General features: G+C 47.9%; 1 protein-coding gene across 3 annotated transcripts in view; it reads right to left on the bottom strand.

Moving 5' to 3' along the window:
- PHC2 (polyhomeotic homolog 2) overlaps window positions 1–17339 on the bottom strand; it is a 97907-nt gene that overhangs the window by 3161 nt on the left and 77407 nt on the right. For all 3 annotated transcript variants that reach the window (XM_074376904.1, XM_074376906.1, XM_074376907.1), the window contains 5 exons: window positions 6589–6791; window positions 4750–4879; window positions 3782–3896; window positions 2575–2716; window positions 1376–1652 (listed from right to left, as the gene is read on the bottom strand). In XM_074376904.1, coding sequence (XP_074233005.1) covers window positions 1376–1652; window positions 2575–2716; window positions 3782–3896; window positions 4750–4879; window positions 6589–6791 — 867 coding nt within the window. The remainder of the gene's footprint in view (window positions 1–1375; window positions 1653–2574; window positions 2717–3781; window positions 3897–4749; window positions 4880–6588; window positions 6792–17339) is intronic.

Below are 17339 nucleotides of genomic sequence, written 5' to 3'. Positions count from 1 at the left end.
AGAGCCTCATCTGTGCCTGGACCCAAGTTAGTGGATGACATCCTGGACTTCAAACCACTTCTGCAATGGGATGAGACTCGTGGGGACTTGGGTGGGGGGGTGAGGGTAATTTGCCTGAGGGAGGAACATCAATCAGTGGGATGAACTGATCAGCCTCCAAATAGCTCCCAATAATCCTTGCTTCCCTTTCATGCCTTCCTGAGTCCCTCACGATGAATGGGGTTGACCTGTGTTATCTGTAGATATTATTGGGGTGACAGTATGTGACCTCTGAGCTGGATCGTGCAGGGCATGGTGGGTGGTTGCCCCTTGCTGTCTTGGATCACCACTTGTGGGGACCGCTGGCTGCCATGTCACAAGAACACTCAAGCATGAATGTTCTGAAAAGACCCACGTGGAGAGTGACTGAGGCTTCTTGCCAACAGCCATGCCCTCTTGAGAATCATGTGAGCAAGGCACCCTGGCAGAGGACCCAACAGCCCCAGTCAAGCCTTCAGATGGCCTCAGCCTTGGTGGACACCTTCATCACAACCTCAGAAGAGTCCCAGTGGCAGAACGGTGCAGCTGGACCACTCCAGAATTCCTGACCCTGGGTGCCTGTGTGATAACAAATTTGGGGGATACAGCGATAACTAACCTGGCTTAAGTGGCAGAGCCAGGATTTCGGCCCAGTTCTGTTTGACTCAGAATTCCGCTCTTAACCCCACTCCAGTCTCTGAGTAAACAGGCATATAGTTGCCACCAGTATCTGACCCGGTCAGTGGCGGGATGAGACTGGCAGGAAGAACAGTGGAGAAGCTCTGGGGTCTCACCAAAAGCAGTCGTGCAGATGTGAGGCTTGTCTTTCAGGGCTCACTTCTAGACCCTAGCCCATGAGACCACCTGCACTGCACACCCAGGGTTACGGGCGGCTCCCAGCTCCCTCACAGGCTTGCGTGTCTTCATGCCTCTGCTTAGGCTGCTCCATGATATGGTCTCTCCATCCGGCACAGGCCTGCCTGTCCACTGTCATCCAGCGTAAATTTCCTTCATTTTGATGTTCTCCTTGACAGATTTCCTACACTGCCACTTGACACTCCTACCAACCAGCCCCGAGAGACACAGAGTTGGGCATGTCATCACCTTCCAGAGACCCCGTGCCCGTGCGTACCTGTGTCGGACTACAGCCACAAAATACTACTTTCAGTCTGTGTTCTGAGCTGGAATGTAAGCTCCTACAGGCAGGAACCTCGTGATACTCATCTCTGCACCCCTCTTCCTGAACCTGAGTCACTCACTGAACTGCCCAGTCTCTCCTGGTGGTGGGCAGTGAGGTCTCTCACACCCTCTCATTCCCTGCTGTTCCAGGCAGGTGTGGAACCTCCCAGGGCCTTACCTGGCAGAGAGCGGATGAATTCGTAGACATCCTCCACGTTCCATTTGGTGGGCTCACTTGGCAGGAAGTGGTGTCCCATGCCCACTAGGTCCCGCATGTGCATGTCAGGGAGCTCCAGGTCCCGCTGGCCTTGTCGCCGGCGGGAGGTGGATGAGCTGGCTGAGATGGGTGACAAGGGTTCCTCATAGCTTGAGTTATCTGAGCAACGGCTGGAGTCTTCCTGGCTGTGTGTTAGCTGCAATGCAGCAGTAACTGAAAGGGGTACAGTGCCTGTAGGCTGGGAGCAGAGACAAACAGTTTTCTTTAGGATGGGGGAATAACCATCTCTAGCAGAGTGATGGGCAAAGGCGGGTATATTCGCCCTTTTCTATGTGGTCTGCTACTATGTATCTTTGAATTCTAGATCAAAAAGCATCCTTTGCAATGCTCCTCTCTGATCCTAAGCAGAGTTAGTCCCAGTACTGGAGCATGTACCACACTGCACTGCAATAATCTGATTTGATGTCTGTACTTTCTTCTAGATGTGGGGTTTTAAACCCAGGCCCTGTGGGTTTTGGGGGATGGTCTATGAACCACCTGAGAGCATGTAAAATTTCCTGTGTATGTCCATTTTGGACCACAGCTTTCATCAGATTCTTAAAGAGGTTTATGACCAAAACAGTAACAATAAGCAGCAAAATACACTTAAGAGCTGAAGCATCACGCTAGGCTGTGAGTTCCTTTAGCACAGTTCATAGCTTTAGTGCCTAACAGAGTTCCTGCCACGTAGCCAGTGCCAAAACATGCTTAGTGAACAATGCCCACGCCCCTGGTAGGGACCTTCAAGGAGCCGGCGCTCTAACGTTCAGAGGCAACAAGGGGTGGAAGGAAATGGCGTCGGCTGCCTTCTCCCCCAGCCCTCTGCGTAACACAGGAGCTGAGTGGGCCAGCCTGTCTCCTCATAGGGCCAGGCAGGGAAGCCCCACTTCCACATCCCCAGAAGTCAAAGAAGAAACTAGAAGAAAGGGGTAAAGTCAGGGCAAGGTCACGGAGAAGGGAAAGATGAGCACACGTGGGTCTAGGTAAAGGGACCTATGAAGGGACAAGGGGAAGGCTTGACCTGATGGATTATGAGAAGTGAGTACAGGAGGGAGCACTGACGGCAGCAGCAGCAGCAGCAAAGAAAAAGCAGTGGGCATCCCGGCTCCGCCAGCCCTCACCTGCTTCTTGGTATCCTTGGTGAGTGTCGGCAGACTGGTTTTGCTGGCCCGACGGCGGTTGTGGGTCGTGGCTCCCGCCTTCTGCAGCTTGCTCCGGTCTGAGTGGAAAAGGCCCACTCGTTTGGTGCATCCCACGTTGTACCTGCCAGAGTCAGGGAACCGGGGAAGTCAGGGCAGTCGCAGGGCGAATGGGCCCCAGAAAGAATAAGAGCAGTAAAGGTATTTGGCAAAATTTGAGTCTGTCTACTTGCTCCAGCCTGAAGTCCACCACTTACTACCAGCTGTGTGAATCTGGGCAGGTCCCTCCACCTCTGAACCTGTCTCCCCATCTGGACCTGGGGATGAGACCACTCGCTTTCTGTAACTGGTCTGGCAGTTACAGAGCTAATGTTTGCAAAGTGGGACACACCTTGGGTCATGGTAAGAACTCAGCGCTGCCACGTTCTACTTCAAACATTACCTGTGCCAGGAAACCAGCGTCCACTGTCCTGATGGAGAGTGGCCTGGCAAAGTGCCACAAAGGTGCCGGGACGACCTCCAGCACAGCCTGAGGGGAGGAGGGCCGGGGAGAGCCTTACTCTAGCTGGTGTGCAGAGCACCTCTGCCCGGGGGCCCCGGGAGTTCTTCCCCTCGGGGAGCTCGGGGCCTCTTCCAGCTTGGTACAAAGACCAAGGGGCTTGGAGTCAGACTGGTCTAAGTCCCCAGCTCTAGGACTTCAGGCACAATATGTCTCCTTTGTGCCTCAGCTTCCTAATGTGTATGAAGGGCACAATGGCAACACCTGCTGTGAGATGAGATGATGTAACGCGGGTCAGCCCCCGGGCACGGGGACCTGTGCACGGCCGGCCTGCTGGTTTTTACTGTGCTCATCAGCCTTCTAAGCTGGGTGAAAGCTGGCGAAGAGGACATGTGTAACCAGTGCAGTGGCTCTGGGCAAAGCTTCCAGCGGAGGCTGAGGTAAACCCTAAGGAGAGGGAGCTGCAAGGGCAGGTGCTGGTGGGCCCCAGGAGGGCCGGACAGGCTGGACACTGCCTCTTTCCCTTGGACTCTGTGCCGCTCTCTCTCTGACCTTCTCATGGGAGTTCTCTGGTGAATGAGTGACGTGATGTTGCTTCCAGGCGGGCCGAGGAAGTAGGGAGCTGGACCCCAGGGAGCAGTCCTGAGCAGAGGGAAGGGCTGGGCAGGGGACTGGGGCCGCAGCTCTCACCTTTTTGCACAGGCCATGGAACAGAAGCGCTTGGAACGCTTGAACTTGTAGGCAAAGTCCACCCGGCCACAGAGCTCACACTTGAGTTTGAGGGGAGTACCCTCCTCTTTGGATTCTGAAAAGCATGAAAACTGGTCATCAGCGTGGAGAGGGAGTAATTCCCACCCCAGGGCCTCTCTACTCTGTCCTGCCTGTTCCTTGCGCTCCCACAGCCCTGCCCGGCAGCCGCAGCAGCTTGGAGAAGGCCAAACTGCTTTCGTCATTGTGTTTGGAAAGGCTATGGCTTTGGCCCTGGAAAGAACCCAAAGGTGTCCACAGATTGCCCTGGACCCTTGACAGGTTTTTCTTTGAAGGGCTGTGAGACAAAACACAGTTGGGAAAATCAGTGCTCCCCTTTATAACCCCGGGAGAGTGCAGGAGGCTCAGAGGGAACACTGCTGCCATCACACTGCTTTGGAATCACCCTGCCCTTCCCCGAGGTGTCCAGTCAGCTGCCAGCCTGGAGAACAGAACCCAGGAGCTTGGCAGCCTCTGCAGACACCCTGCCTGCCCCCATTTAGTCCACAACCCATGCGGCAAGTGCAGCGCCTGCCTGGCCACCACTGTGCCTGCGAGCTGGCCCCTGTCCTGAGCACAGGCTCCTGAGGCTGTGGGTGTCGGGGGCACGAGCTGCCTGGGCTGCCCCTACAGTCCTACAGCTTGCCAGTGATTCACGTGGGAATAGGGACTCCTGGAATCCTGGGGCTGGAGGAGAGGCAGGGAGAGACAGTTCCCTGGGGGCAGGAGCTCCTGCCTACTTTCTAGGGACAGGGCTGAACAGGCACCTGGGGAAATGTCCAGTCGACTGACATGTTCACACACTTCCCGGCTCAGAGCCCCTCCGTGGACATCAGGAAAGGACTTGCCAGCCTTGCCTGCGTCCTGCCCAGCCCTGTCAGAGCCCTAGCATCCAGGGTCTGAGACGCTACCTTGCAGATAGGGCTCTTCCATCTCTGAGTCAGTGGTGGTGGTATGGTCCTGCTGCGGAAGTTTCTCAGGCAAGAACCCCTGTGCATACTTCTTCTTGAGATTCCCCACCAGCAGGGACGAGCGTCCCACCTAGAGGACAAGGTGACACGGAGGCCGTGAGGGTCAGGTAAGCACACTTCCTTGCTATCAAGCCTCATCAAAATTACATGTAAAAAGCACCCAGGCGCAGATGCCTGCCCCCGTACCACCACCTAAGTACACCCCGCTCAAGGCCTGTTTTGCTGTTTAGCTCATGAGGCAAGATGCCAACGGCCATCAAAATACAGGGATGGAAATGGCTTTAATCCAGGACCAATGGATGGCTTAGAAGGTCAGGAGAGCATCTACTCTTCCAGGTATCTTGGGGGCAGAGATGAAGGCAGGGACCAGGTTTCCCACACCGCCAGAACCACGGCCAGGCCCAGGCCCCAGTGCCCACACGTCACGGGGCAGGAACACAGCTGAGGCCGTGTGTGAGTGAATGTGAGAGAGAGAGACTCAGCCGCCATTTCTGGATGTCTTACTGTTCTCTCTCTCTCCACTGCCCTCTCCAAGCCAGATGGATAGGCAGCCACGGAGGAGGAGAGGAAAACGCGGACGCTGGGCCCCACCATAAAGCAAAGGCCCTCGGTGGTGCCAGGATCCTGCATGGGCTGGTTCACTCCCTTTGTTGCCTTTTGTTCAGGCAGCCTGGTGGCCAGATCTCTAGGGCAATGCTGGGCTGCTATCCAATCTGCATCTACCCTGCGAGATCAGCTGGTTCTGGTGTTTCCCCAGGAGACCAAAGGGAGGACCTACTCTAACAAGGGAAGGGACGTGACAGGGCTAGAGCTACTTATAGCCGAGGTGCTCCTGGCTGTCTCTGCCACAGGCCTTGAGTGACCCCCAGAGGGAAAGTGGACAAGAACCTATCTTGGCATTTTTGTCTTTTGGCATTTTAGAAGGGCAGGGCACCCAGCTCAGTTAATCAAGCTTTGAGGCTCCGGCTGACTATTCAGACCACTCATGGATCCAAAGAATGTACAAAAGACAGATGGCATCCCATGAAGATGCTGTGGCTCTACCAGCCAGTTAACTTTATCACGAGAGGGGCTGGAGCGCACCTGGCTCTGGGCTCCTCCCACCGATAGAGCAGGCCACCTGTCTCACAGATTCACACTGCACACCATCAGCTCTGGGTGCTGTGTTCCAGGAAGCCATTTTCTTGATTCTTCTGTATTTCCCCTTGGTCTTACGCTTTCATTTGAGACACCTGATGAAGTGCCTTTTTCTGAAGTGCTCCTTACTTTCCTCACTGTCCCCAGGAAAGAAGCTTTAGGCTATAATTCTGTTCTCTTATCTTTCTTTCAGATAGATCTTGAGAATTCTCTTCTACACAGCTTCCTTTTGCTCACAAACTGGTCAAAGTGTTGCCATGTGGGGGTTTAGGCATTCAAACCTGAATGAGGTCTCATTTCCCAAAGTCCATCATCCTGCACCAAACACTCCAATGTGAACCCCCCTCTAACCAAGGGGGTCTCACTTCATCAGGCAGGGCCACAGCTGAGTCTGTGTGCGGAAACCTCTAACCCAGGGGCCCTGCCGATTATTCTTAATCACTGACCCCTTCTGGACCTTAGGAAGACACTCAGTCCTAGAAAGAAAATAGCTCTGACATTCCTTTGAGGGGAGATTAGCAAGGAAAGAGCATTATTTTTCACATTTTCAGAAATTTTACATGGAAATGTAAAAATACTCTAATACACATCCAAAGTATACTTATAAAAAAAAAAAAAGAGGGGAAAAGAAGTAGTCCGTACCGGGAAAGGCTCCGCCCCCTCCTGGATCACAAACCCTTCGATAACATGCGTCAGGATTTGGGGTTTCACAATGGCCTGTGGTGGTTTATTCTCACCATTCTGGGGGGCAGTGCCGGTGATGCTGGAGGCAGAGTTTCCGTTCCCTGAGGTCATGCCGGGGCTGCTGAGGTCGGTCAGTGCATGAACAATGCCCTGCCCTGTCTCTGTACAAGAAAAAGCAGGAAAACACAAGCAGGGGAGGTCAGAACCAAGTCCAGGCCAGCGGAAGGAGAGCGGGGACTCAACATCTCCCGGTTTTTCCCTTGGAGCCAAATGTCAATGCAAACCGAGCAGGCCCCTCCCTCAATGACCCATTCAAAAGCAGGACGGTTTCAAGGAACACGCCACCAAGTGTGACTAACTACAGTCAGGTCTCCAACAATGCAGCTCATCAGCTGGCAGTGTTTCAGTGTTTCTTAATTTCCCAACTGTGCCAAGAAGAGTTTGACTAGGTTAAACAGGCAGGAATTCTGTCTTTAAGGAGCTAAGACCTTGGTCAATACTGATCTGGACAAACAAGTTAACATTCAGCTCAAGGGAGAAAATGTATTCAAGGTGATATCTAAGACAGGATGAAAAGCTGAACTAGGCTTGGGTGTGATGGGGTTTGAGGGAGAGAGGTTTGGGGAGAGAAGGGTTAGATTTTAAGTGTGCCATGAAATGTCAAAGTACTGAACCCCAAGTAAACACTATAATGTAGATCTGTCTATCAGGAGAAACTGGTTATTTGGGATCACTGCATTAAGATACATGTGTATTCTACTTCTCCAGCAAGGAAGCCACAGGCAGAACTGAGGTTTTCTATGCTGCTTCTGCAGGTCCAGTTCTCAGCTCCCTATCCAGTCTTGTCCTCAGCCAACCACAGACTCTGCCCTTCCATGGATAGCCTTGCCTACGTTCTCCTCTCCAAGGGCCTGCCAGCCTTCATCTGAAAGGCTTGCCGGAGAACTCCAAAAAGTGTGACGAGGTGCCTGGACAGAGCCAAACCACAAAGTATCTCCTTTCTACTTCAAACAGCACCTCTCATGAGTTGTTTCACTGTTTTAGAAGCAGCTCTTATATCTTCACTTTTGTAACTCTCTCCTCACCCCTTCCCAGGGCCATTCTCTACCACCATCAACTGTGTGAACTGAGGTTGCCCTCAACCTGGAACTTCCTAAAAACGAAAAAGAAAAAGAAAGAAAGAGCGAGCCACTTCTTTATTGCAATGAGCCTATTAATAGTAAGCATAACCCAGTGTGCATGTATGTATTACACTCCTTAAAAACAATTTCAGTACATATATTAGTTATTTTTGCACAAAATTTATATGAGGATGCTCTTATTTCAGGTTAAAAATCTAAAAATCCCACCACAGAATAGGAATTCACCATGTCTAATTACATAGCATGGAGAAATCAAAATAAACTCATTTTAGGGAAGGTTTATAAACTGGTTCATTTTATTACCAGTAGTCCCAATGGGCAATAAACCAGGATAAATCTTTTTCTGATGAAAGAGTTGGCCATGACATACACCTTCAGTACTCAGACCTCTATAATCAACTATAATAATTCCAGAGATGAGCAGATGTCACTTAAGAGATGTGATTAATGAGATTTTTTAAAATTAATTTTTGTTTGAGACACAGTCACACCAGCAAGTTAGAAAAATTCCTTTAAGTGTTTATAGTCATTTGAAAAAAAATTTTTTTGACAGTTTTGACTTTTCTATAGAGATGGAAAATTTCTCCTTTGGAAATCAGTCTTTCTAAATTGTATAGGTGTTTGGGAACTGAAAACAAAAATCTTTCCTTAACAATCCACGAATAACTGGGAGGGCTGAGTTAATTATACAATCAATCAAATTAAGTTTCTTTGCTTTTAAATTTTAGGTATTTAAGTCTATATTTATATCCCTACATTCTCTGTACTTTTATTTTAAAATATCTTAAATATGCAAAGAAACAAATCTATATATTATTTAAAATGATGAATAAATGTTAAACTAGAAAGCTTACTATGTAAGTTAAAATTCTATCTTTAGATGATGACTATTTCCTTCTAATTAGAGCCTAGTAAAATATCCCCTGGTCTCTAATCAACTACAGATTATAGAATCACAGGATTAGAAAGTCTGGTTCAACCCTCTCCCAACGCTTGACCCTTCTCTGTAACAGCCCCACCCAGTGATTTTCTGACATTTACTTGAATATCTCCAGTGACAAAAGAACTCACTACCTCTGAAATTGTTTGTTCCCACCCTGGGCAGTTCAATTAAAAAGTTCTTCCTTATAATGAACCAAAAATTCTACCTTCTGTAGAATTCTGGTTCTATTCCTCAAGACCACACAGAAAAAAGCTGCTCATATTTGTATAATGGGCAAAAAACACAGGTTTAGAGACTGGTCTCTATCACACAAGTGAATTAGGGGCAAGTCCTCACCTGTCTCTGAGCCTAAGTTTCTCCAGCTGTAAAGTAAGGACAATAATAAGACCTACCTGCTAGTGTCGCAATGAGAAAGTGAAAAGCAGGGCCCTGTCAGCGCACTAGGAAATGCTCAAGAAATGCTCCTGGTGCACGAAGGCTGTCACTCCAGGCCACAATTCCTTTGCTCCTTCAACTATTTCTTATATAAAAGGTCGCAAGTTCACAATCACCCTTGGTCTACTTTGCCAGTATCTTTTAAAGTCAGGCACTCAGTCAATACTAACATAGTATGTCAAGTGTATTAAGAGATCCAGTTGGTAAGATTTTTGTTTTCTTTTGAACACAGCTGCATTGCTTGCTGAGCACACCAATGGAGGGAAACGAGTGACTCCCTTGTTTTCATTTATACTACTTCTATGGGATTAATCCATTCTCCTCTGAATTCTGGGATCACAACTGCCTCCCGCTTTTCACTGATATTTATCACCAAACAGCTGCTGATACCCTGTCTCCTCTTCTCCTTGCCCCCCAGCCCCTTCCCTCCTGTCTCTCAGATCTGTGCCTGCTAATGTACACTGCAAGACCAGGGATAGCTCTTGAAGTCAGTCCTTCCTCATGCCCAACACAGTAGCAAACAGACATTCACCAGCTCAGAGGCTACAAAGCCAGTGCTTAACTCTGGGAAGCAAAGACTTTTTTGGAAGCAAAGACTTTTGGAGTCCAAGGTTTTTGTTTTGTTTTGTTTTGTTTTTTAAAGGATCTTATTAATAAGCAAGAGAACAAACTAATAAATCCTTTCACCACAACATTAGAAGTCATCACTCTCCATAACTCTGGGTTAAGTTACAGGAGAGACAGGATCCAAGGGTCGGAAGGGAGAGTGCTTTATGACTATGCAAAGATTTTGCAGCTACTCTGCTTCGCAGTTATCTTGTAGGCCAAGACCTCACCACCTGCTTTAGTAACAAAGGAGTTTGGGCTATTTCTGGAATGACCAAACACAATCTCACCCCCTGCCAAGCTCAGCACACTGAGATTAATTTAATCTGCTTCCCGCTCTCCCAGACTGCTTTGCGGCCTGCTTAGGGGAAAGCAGCTTAAACTTGCGGAAACCTGCCCTGCTGGCCCTGAGGCCAGATGAAAGAGACAAAGAAATACTCTATCTTTGGAATTCGTCCTTACTCAATTCCCTTGACCAGTCCCGAGGCTGTAAGTGCTGCCAGGGATTCCCACAGGTCTCAAATGCCTTCATACAGTTGGGTACCTGGATCTGAAAAGTGGAGGCCAGGACACCCTAAGTAGGAGAGGCTGCAGGAGGGAAGTAAAGCCAAGCTTCAGTGGTGGTTGGGGTGGGGGGAGGTAGAATCTAGCCTTTAATTGAAGCTGACCACAAAGGGCCAAGTATTCTGATCAGAATGAACAAAGCCATGTGTTCCCGGGGAATCATTACATAGTATATGCCTCCGCCTCTAGATTGCCTCTCAATCCCTGGTCTTGTAGGCTCTGGCAGAAATAGCCCTTCTAGGGACTAGATAAAATAAGAAGGACCCTCGGTGGCTCCATATGTGAAATTATCTGCTGCAGGGCTGGTTTCCTCTGCTGGGCAAAGCAGATGCCTTCAGGCTAGGGTGTCTGGGTCATTCTTGTATCTTCGGGGCAAACTCAGTGTCCAGTTTGTGACAGTTGTTTAAGGGCTGCTAAACTGGAGAGTGTAGGACCTGCGGCCTCAGTCTTCACTGCTGGCCGAAGAGCACAGGTATCCCTGGTCTTCCAACAGCGACCTGCCACCAGCTGACATTTGTAAATCACTTTGAGGCGATGACTGAGAGTAGCTTGGCTGGTGCCTGCCTACAGGAGGGGCATTTCAGGTATCTCACTATAAAAAAAAGAGTTTAGAGCTCCTTAGCCCATTTCTTTATTTTTTTTAAGTTTTTTTTGGGGGGGGAGTAATTAGGTTTATTTATTTATTTATTTTTTAATGGAGGGACTGGGGATTGAACCTAGGACCTTGTGTGTGCTAAGCATGTGCTCCACCACTTAAGTTATACCCTCCCCGCATTTCTTCTCTTTAGAGTGGAGACTTCTTTGGCAGAAGGGAGACACAGCATTAACTCATCCCCAAAGGCTGGAGCTCTGGATTCCCTGGCCCCTTTGAAACATTCACGTGGGCTTCAGGCATTTGGAAAGGCACGATGACCTCTAGAGGCAGAGGCTGGAGGCACCTATAATAGCGTCCACCCCCAGGGCGGGTAGGTAGGTGTTGAGAGGCTGAGCTCTCTTGCCCACTGAGGACACAGGTCAGGCTGGCCCCAGTTTGCACGATCTGGGCCATGTCAGACCCAGCTCTGATGTTCTTTACAAGCACAGATAAGATCAAAATCACCAGTTATGCTGAAATATGGTTCAGTACTAACATTTATTGCCAGTATTCCAGATGACCTGGTCATTCGATCTGTCCCTAAAATAAGTAGCCTTGAAGACCTGACTTCAGAGGAAACAGAGGGCAGAGCCTCTCTTTCCACCCCTCAGCTTGGCTAGTGGCTATTTCCCCTTTCTCTAGACACAAGGAGAAAGGAGTATTTTAATTTACAAGACTTCTAACTACCTTTGCTTCCGGTAGCAGGAGGAAGACAGAGCTAACAAAGTTAATGAAGGATTTCAGGAAGCAGAGCAGGTGATAACATGGATCATTTGCTTGCAGCAGATTCTGCTCGACAAATGGCAACACAAGGTCGCTTATACAACACAGAGCATTCTCTCCAGGCCGCTGGCTCTGAAGTCCTGCTCACTGTGCGCCACTGTGGCCAGGAGGGGACAGCAGGATTCCTGAACAACTGCCTGCTCTAGAGAGACTGAGTGGAGCACCTGCAAAGTGATGCCCAGGGAAGTCATGTCCTGGAGGCCGAGAGCAGCTGATGCAGACCAGAGTCCACCTGGTGCGAGCAGCAGGCACTAACAGCACAACAGGCTGAGGGTGGAGCCCTCTGGAAAGTCTGCAGCAGCCCTTTACAATCTCATTAGTTATATTTGGGCCCCTAAATAAATCAGTGCCACTTTGAGGTAAAATATCTCATTAAGCACCAATTTGCTGAGAGAGAGTGGAGCGGGGGGAGAGGGAAGGAGGAACGAAGGCTCTATCCTGGGACCCTGACAGAGCTGTCAACTAAAGAGATTCATTTGGTTAATAACCTTCTTTAAAATGCAAATATACACCTGTAGTCATTCACACCTTGCTGCGAATCACGACTCAGAGAAGCAAACAGCTTTTCTCTCAATTTAGGGACAGAGAGCTTGGTGGGAGGGGTGGAGGATGAAGAGTGAATATTTTGGATCAGGGGCCCCAGATCACAGAGCACTGGAGTTAGAAGGGTCTAACAGCTTAATTTTCCAGTGGGGGGAAGCGGCGCATAGTTAAAACTGTACATTTTAGAATCAAGGCAAGAGTGGAAGGCACCTAATTTGGAAGACAGTACCTCCTAAAACACATATAAAAGGAGCTCTTAGAGGTGGGAAAATTGTAGGTCCCTTCCCACCTGGGTCTCCAGAGAACCAGAAGGCAGGAGGCGCCAATGCCAAATGTTTGCAATTTTTGCAATTCTGCTAAGGACTGTGCTGTCAGACATATAAGAAGCCCTTGCTTTGAGGACACACTGCAGGCTGTGGCTCTCACACAGGTGCCATCACCACCCTGCCCCTCAGAGCACCTCTGTCCTCAAGGGCAGCTCCCGAGAAGGGAAGAAAGAGCTGTGACAGGAGGATCCCTTCCGGGTGCTTTGTGAATCACAGAAGGGCCAGGCCCTGGGCCCACACCCGGTGTCTGCAGGGGGGCTGGCCAGCACAATGAAAGGGAGGCTGAGCCAGGTGGCCCCAGACGTGCCTCAGTGTCACTGCAGAGTGACCCTGTTGAGTCTGGGTTAAGAGGATTGGAGAGCAGACAGGCTTCCTGGATCTTAAGCATCTGGGTCTGTTAGGGAGGGCTCCTCCTCCTCCCAGGAGGCCATTACCATACAGCTGACTTTCATGCTGTCTCTTAGGACACAGGCAGAGAGAGCGGCCCTCCTGACTCACCCACAGTCCCCAGCTAAAGTGTACATAAGCTGAATTGTAAACAGCTGAATCTTTTCCAAGCGGCCACCCCCGGCTCTGGAGGAAGAAATCAATGGAGTGAACAGCCACCCTTCCCCTGGGGCCACAGATGCCGGGAGCGAGGGGGTATTTCCAAACAGCTGTGGGCACTGCTCCCCGGTGGGGGCCGAGGACCAGGTCATAATCAGCAGCAGCACCTGCACAACCGCTGGGTGACTTCCAACAGGACAGGTCAATGTTTAATACGCGAACTGACTGCAGGGATCCAGGGAGTTTTCAAAAAGAGCTCGACTCACTGGAGCCAGTCCTGAGGTATCCAGTGCCAAGTTGAGGACTCCCAGATAGCCTCACATCATAGTTCTTCAGCAGACACCATGACAGCAAAAGGTCTGGAAGCAATGGGAAAGGCTCTCCCCTAGAGACCTCAAGATCACAGAAGACCAGAGGAAGACTGACAGAGTGGAAACAGCACCGCTCTGGGTCAGACCTGGGTTCAAGCACTTGGTACCTGCTCTGAGCCTTAGTTTCTCCATCTACAAAAATGACGATCATACTGCCTATCTTACTGTGTTACAGTGACAGAGTTTATATATGTGAAATGCCTGGCGCTGACTACATTTAGAAGCTGTGTTAAATAGCAGTTAAGACTTCGGGATCAGGGAGACCCTAAGCTTAAATCCTAGTTTGTAATCCCAGGCAAGTTACTCTAGGCCTCAGTTTCCTCATCTGTAAAATGGGGTACTTATCCCATCTCATATGGCTGTGGTGAGGATTAAGTAAGATAATGCAGTTACAACTCAGTGGAAGAGGCCTGACATGGCTGTTGGAGGGCTCGCATCACTGAGACCCAAGAAATTAGGAAACGGCCCTAGTCTCACTCACACTGAGCCCGGCCTCTTGCAGCCCCAGAGCAGAGCTGCTCTGTCACTGGCCCAGACTCAGGTATCACTCATGTCTCTCAGAGTGTCCTGTCCTTGCACTCTTGATGTCAGCCTTCAGTAAGAAATCTTATTTCCACTTTGACAATGACTACAAAACCAGGGAAATGCACCTGCCCTTCAGGGCCGACCACACGTGTCAATTCACCTTCAACAGTCGTTAATCCTAAAGACAAGACAACCAACCACCAGATTCCCTTCCTATGCAGTTCCTTCACAGAGAGTCCCGTGGTATCCCACAAAAGAACCCCAGAAACCAGAAAAGAGAGAACTTTGGAACAAATAAAGAACCACCTTTCCTAGAGAATACTAAATGTATGGACCTTAGAACGCCAGGATGTGGTTTAGCTTGTGAAAAGAAATTAATTTAAAAGGCTGAAGATAAAATCATGCAAGATGGATTTAATAATAGTTTAAAAAAAGAACCAGAAATGTTTAGAAAATCCCCTAATTATTTTCAGGTTGATAACAAGGAAAGGCCATCATTTTGCCTACGATGCCTTATTTATTTACCAACTGCAGGAGCACTAATCTTCTTATAGGGGTGAGAGCAAGAGTGAGAAACAGGAAAAGGAGAAAGGAGAGAGGAAAGAGGGAAAAGGGAGAGTGAACGAGTGCAAAAGTGAGCTAGAGAAAAGTAAGCCTCAGTTACCTTGCCTATATAATGGGGTAGATAACATTTATCTTGCAAATTAACCTTCCTGGTAATTTCTGCTCTTAGAAAACATTGCCCCCTTCCTTTGGTAACCATTGTTTAAATTTTCAATCACTCTACTTTGCTATCAATCAGCTGACAGAAGAGATTAATACTGATTACTGGAGGCCTAGAAGTGTGGACTTCATCGATTTTTTGAAAACTAGTATTTGATTCACATTAGTTTTGTTTTAAAGTGTCATTTGCTTTGATTATTTTAAAATGTCTTAATATAGCTGTGTAGATTTAGGCCACATATGGATGGTTTCAAATATGCTAAAGAGATCAGTAACTCGGGATAATTATACAGTATTTGAGACATAATAGCCATGCAACCGGAGCTTTAAAAATAACTCCAGCAGTCATGAACTCTCATTTTCTTGCCAACAGTCTCAATATTCAGCATCAGGCCTGCTCCCCCTAATCTACTGGAGAAGAGTTGGTTACGACATGGCATCTAACAGTCATCTTAAGAGAAGCTATGACAAATTTCATTGCTAAGAAGACAAGCATCCAAGAAACAGGTTTTTTGCTTTAACGAAGATCATAATAGCAAACTGGGAGTCTCTTCAACATCTGGATTCATCTTAGAACACTGGCAATCCCTATTTAAAAGCAATCATTTCTTTGGCAGATGTAGAAAGAATGTTCTCTTTTACACTTATCTAAACTAAAAAAGTCATTTGGAAATTGAAAGCATAGCAAAGCACAACCCTTTTCACTAACTATAAACAATTTGGAAGGGGAAGGAAAAAAAACCCAAACCATTAAGTTTACTATGCTGGCCTAGATGGTCTTATAATGAATCACATAGCAATAATTTATTATTAAATTATATGCTGTGTTTCTTACAATACTTTTTAATCTTCAAAAATGGATCATTCTTAATTGTATAACTCTTGATTAACTATAAAACAGCCCATTTCTTGACCATATCAATTACATTCTACTTTTGTTACTGATGGGGAAAAACGCCAAGACAGTTGTCTTGGATAAACAAATGGTTGATTACTTTCCTAACAATTCCCAAAAGGTCATAAAGTTGAACTAAAGATGGTTTGCTTGAGTTTCTTTACAAGTGTCAAATCAGTGTTCTGATGTAGCTTAATTAAAACTGAAAATTTTAAATAAGTCAGTGCTTAAAATGAACCCTGCATCTATTTGAATTGTGAATAAGTAATCTTAAACAGGCACACTTTTAAGAATTTTTAACAGAACACATCCTCAGAGTCTTTTTAACCAGTGACTCACATTGTAGTATAAATCATATCTTAAAAACACTGAAAACATAAATCGGTATACATTCATACCTCTACCTTGAGGGGTAGTCTGGCTTTGATTTCCATCAGACAAGGTGCTAAGTCACTGCAGAGAGTCATCTCTGTTACTGGTACAATGGCCTCATGAGAGGAGATTGCATAAGGCAGCCAGTCCTCACCCTGCTTTTCCACGGGGGTGGAAAACACAAAAGCATCTCTACAACCACTTTTGTGAGATTCCTCCTGACCACAGAAAATCATCTTCATCTTCCAGTTGCAAAATGGCACAAAAGAAAGGGGATAAAAGAGAAATCATGCTTTTATGAAGGCTCCTTAGTCTCGTTTCCCCACTCTAATCTCTGGTAGATCTGTCTTTCCAGAAGAGAATCTTTTTCAGGACAGAACCAAATCGGTCTGGAGAGTAAATGGCATCGCACAGCTGGGAGAACTTTAATGGAAACTTGGACTGACCCAAAGGAGGAAAAAAACCCCTGGCAAACGTCATACTAACACGGAGCAGCACTACCAGTACTGGAGCTGCCATCCTATTCCTGACTTTTTTCTATTTAAATTTTATGTGGGCTTACTGATCCATGCTAGCTGACAGTGAAGGACTTGGATAGGAAGGGGGTGAACTTGGCAAATGGTTACCAAATGCCTAGCATGAGGCCCAAAGCCCAGAGGAGGACAGAGACTTAGAAGAATCTAAGGTTGACAAATTACCCTCTTCATACATTCACAGCAGGAAAAAACAAGAGATGAAAAACACATTCACAAACTCACAGGGAAAGGTTCTTAGTTCTGAGCTAGTAATCTTTTTTTTTTTTCCCTGAAACAAGAAAACCTAGGGGAGGGGCAGCCTATGTAAGAGCATGCAAGACCAGAGGCAGGAACAGTTCAACTTTATAAAATCATCTATCTACTTGTTCCTTTTAGTGTATTCTCTCTCTCACTGAAAGATCCAGGGGACCCAGAGGATCTGAGACAGGAAATGAGTAAGGCAGGAAAAAGGATGTGGTCTGAAAAAGAGTGGATTCTGGGGCTGAGCCAAAGCAAGTCATAGTCACCGGGTCACAGATGGGGGAAGGGGTCTGGGTGGCAGGAAAAGAAGTCTCAGGATCACTCAGCTCAGTGAGTGAGGAGGTATGTCTGGAGAGGCATAACAATACCTTCTTAAAAGGTTATCCTCCACTGAAAGAAAGGCAGAGGAACAACGGCTGAAGAGACCTACAGCCAGGAGAATCATTACTGGGGCAGAAGAAGGAAGAGCTGGAGTTTCCCCCTTACTTTGAGGGAAGCGGAAATAATATCTACTGAGTGCACCTG

Source organism: Camelus bactrianus, chromosome 13 (genome assembly GCF_048773025.1).
Source record: "Camelus bactrianus isolate YW-2024 breed Bactrian camel chromosome 13, ASM4877302v1, whole genome shotgun sequence".
Lineage (NCBI taxonomy): Eukaryota > Metazoa > Chordata > Mammalia > Artiodactyla > Camelidae > Camelus > Camelus bactrianus.
The sequence above is the reverse complement of the archived record's forward strand: the minus strand, read 5'-3'. Positions and strand labels throughout refer to the sequence as shown.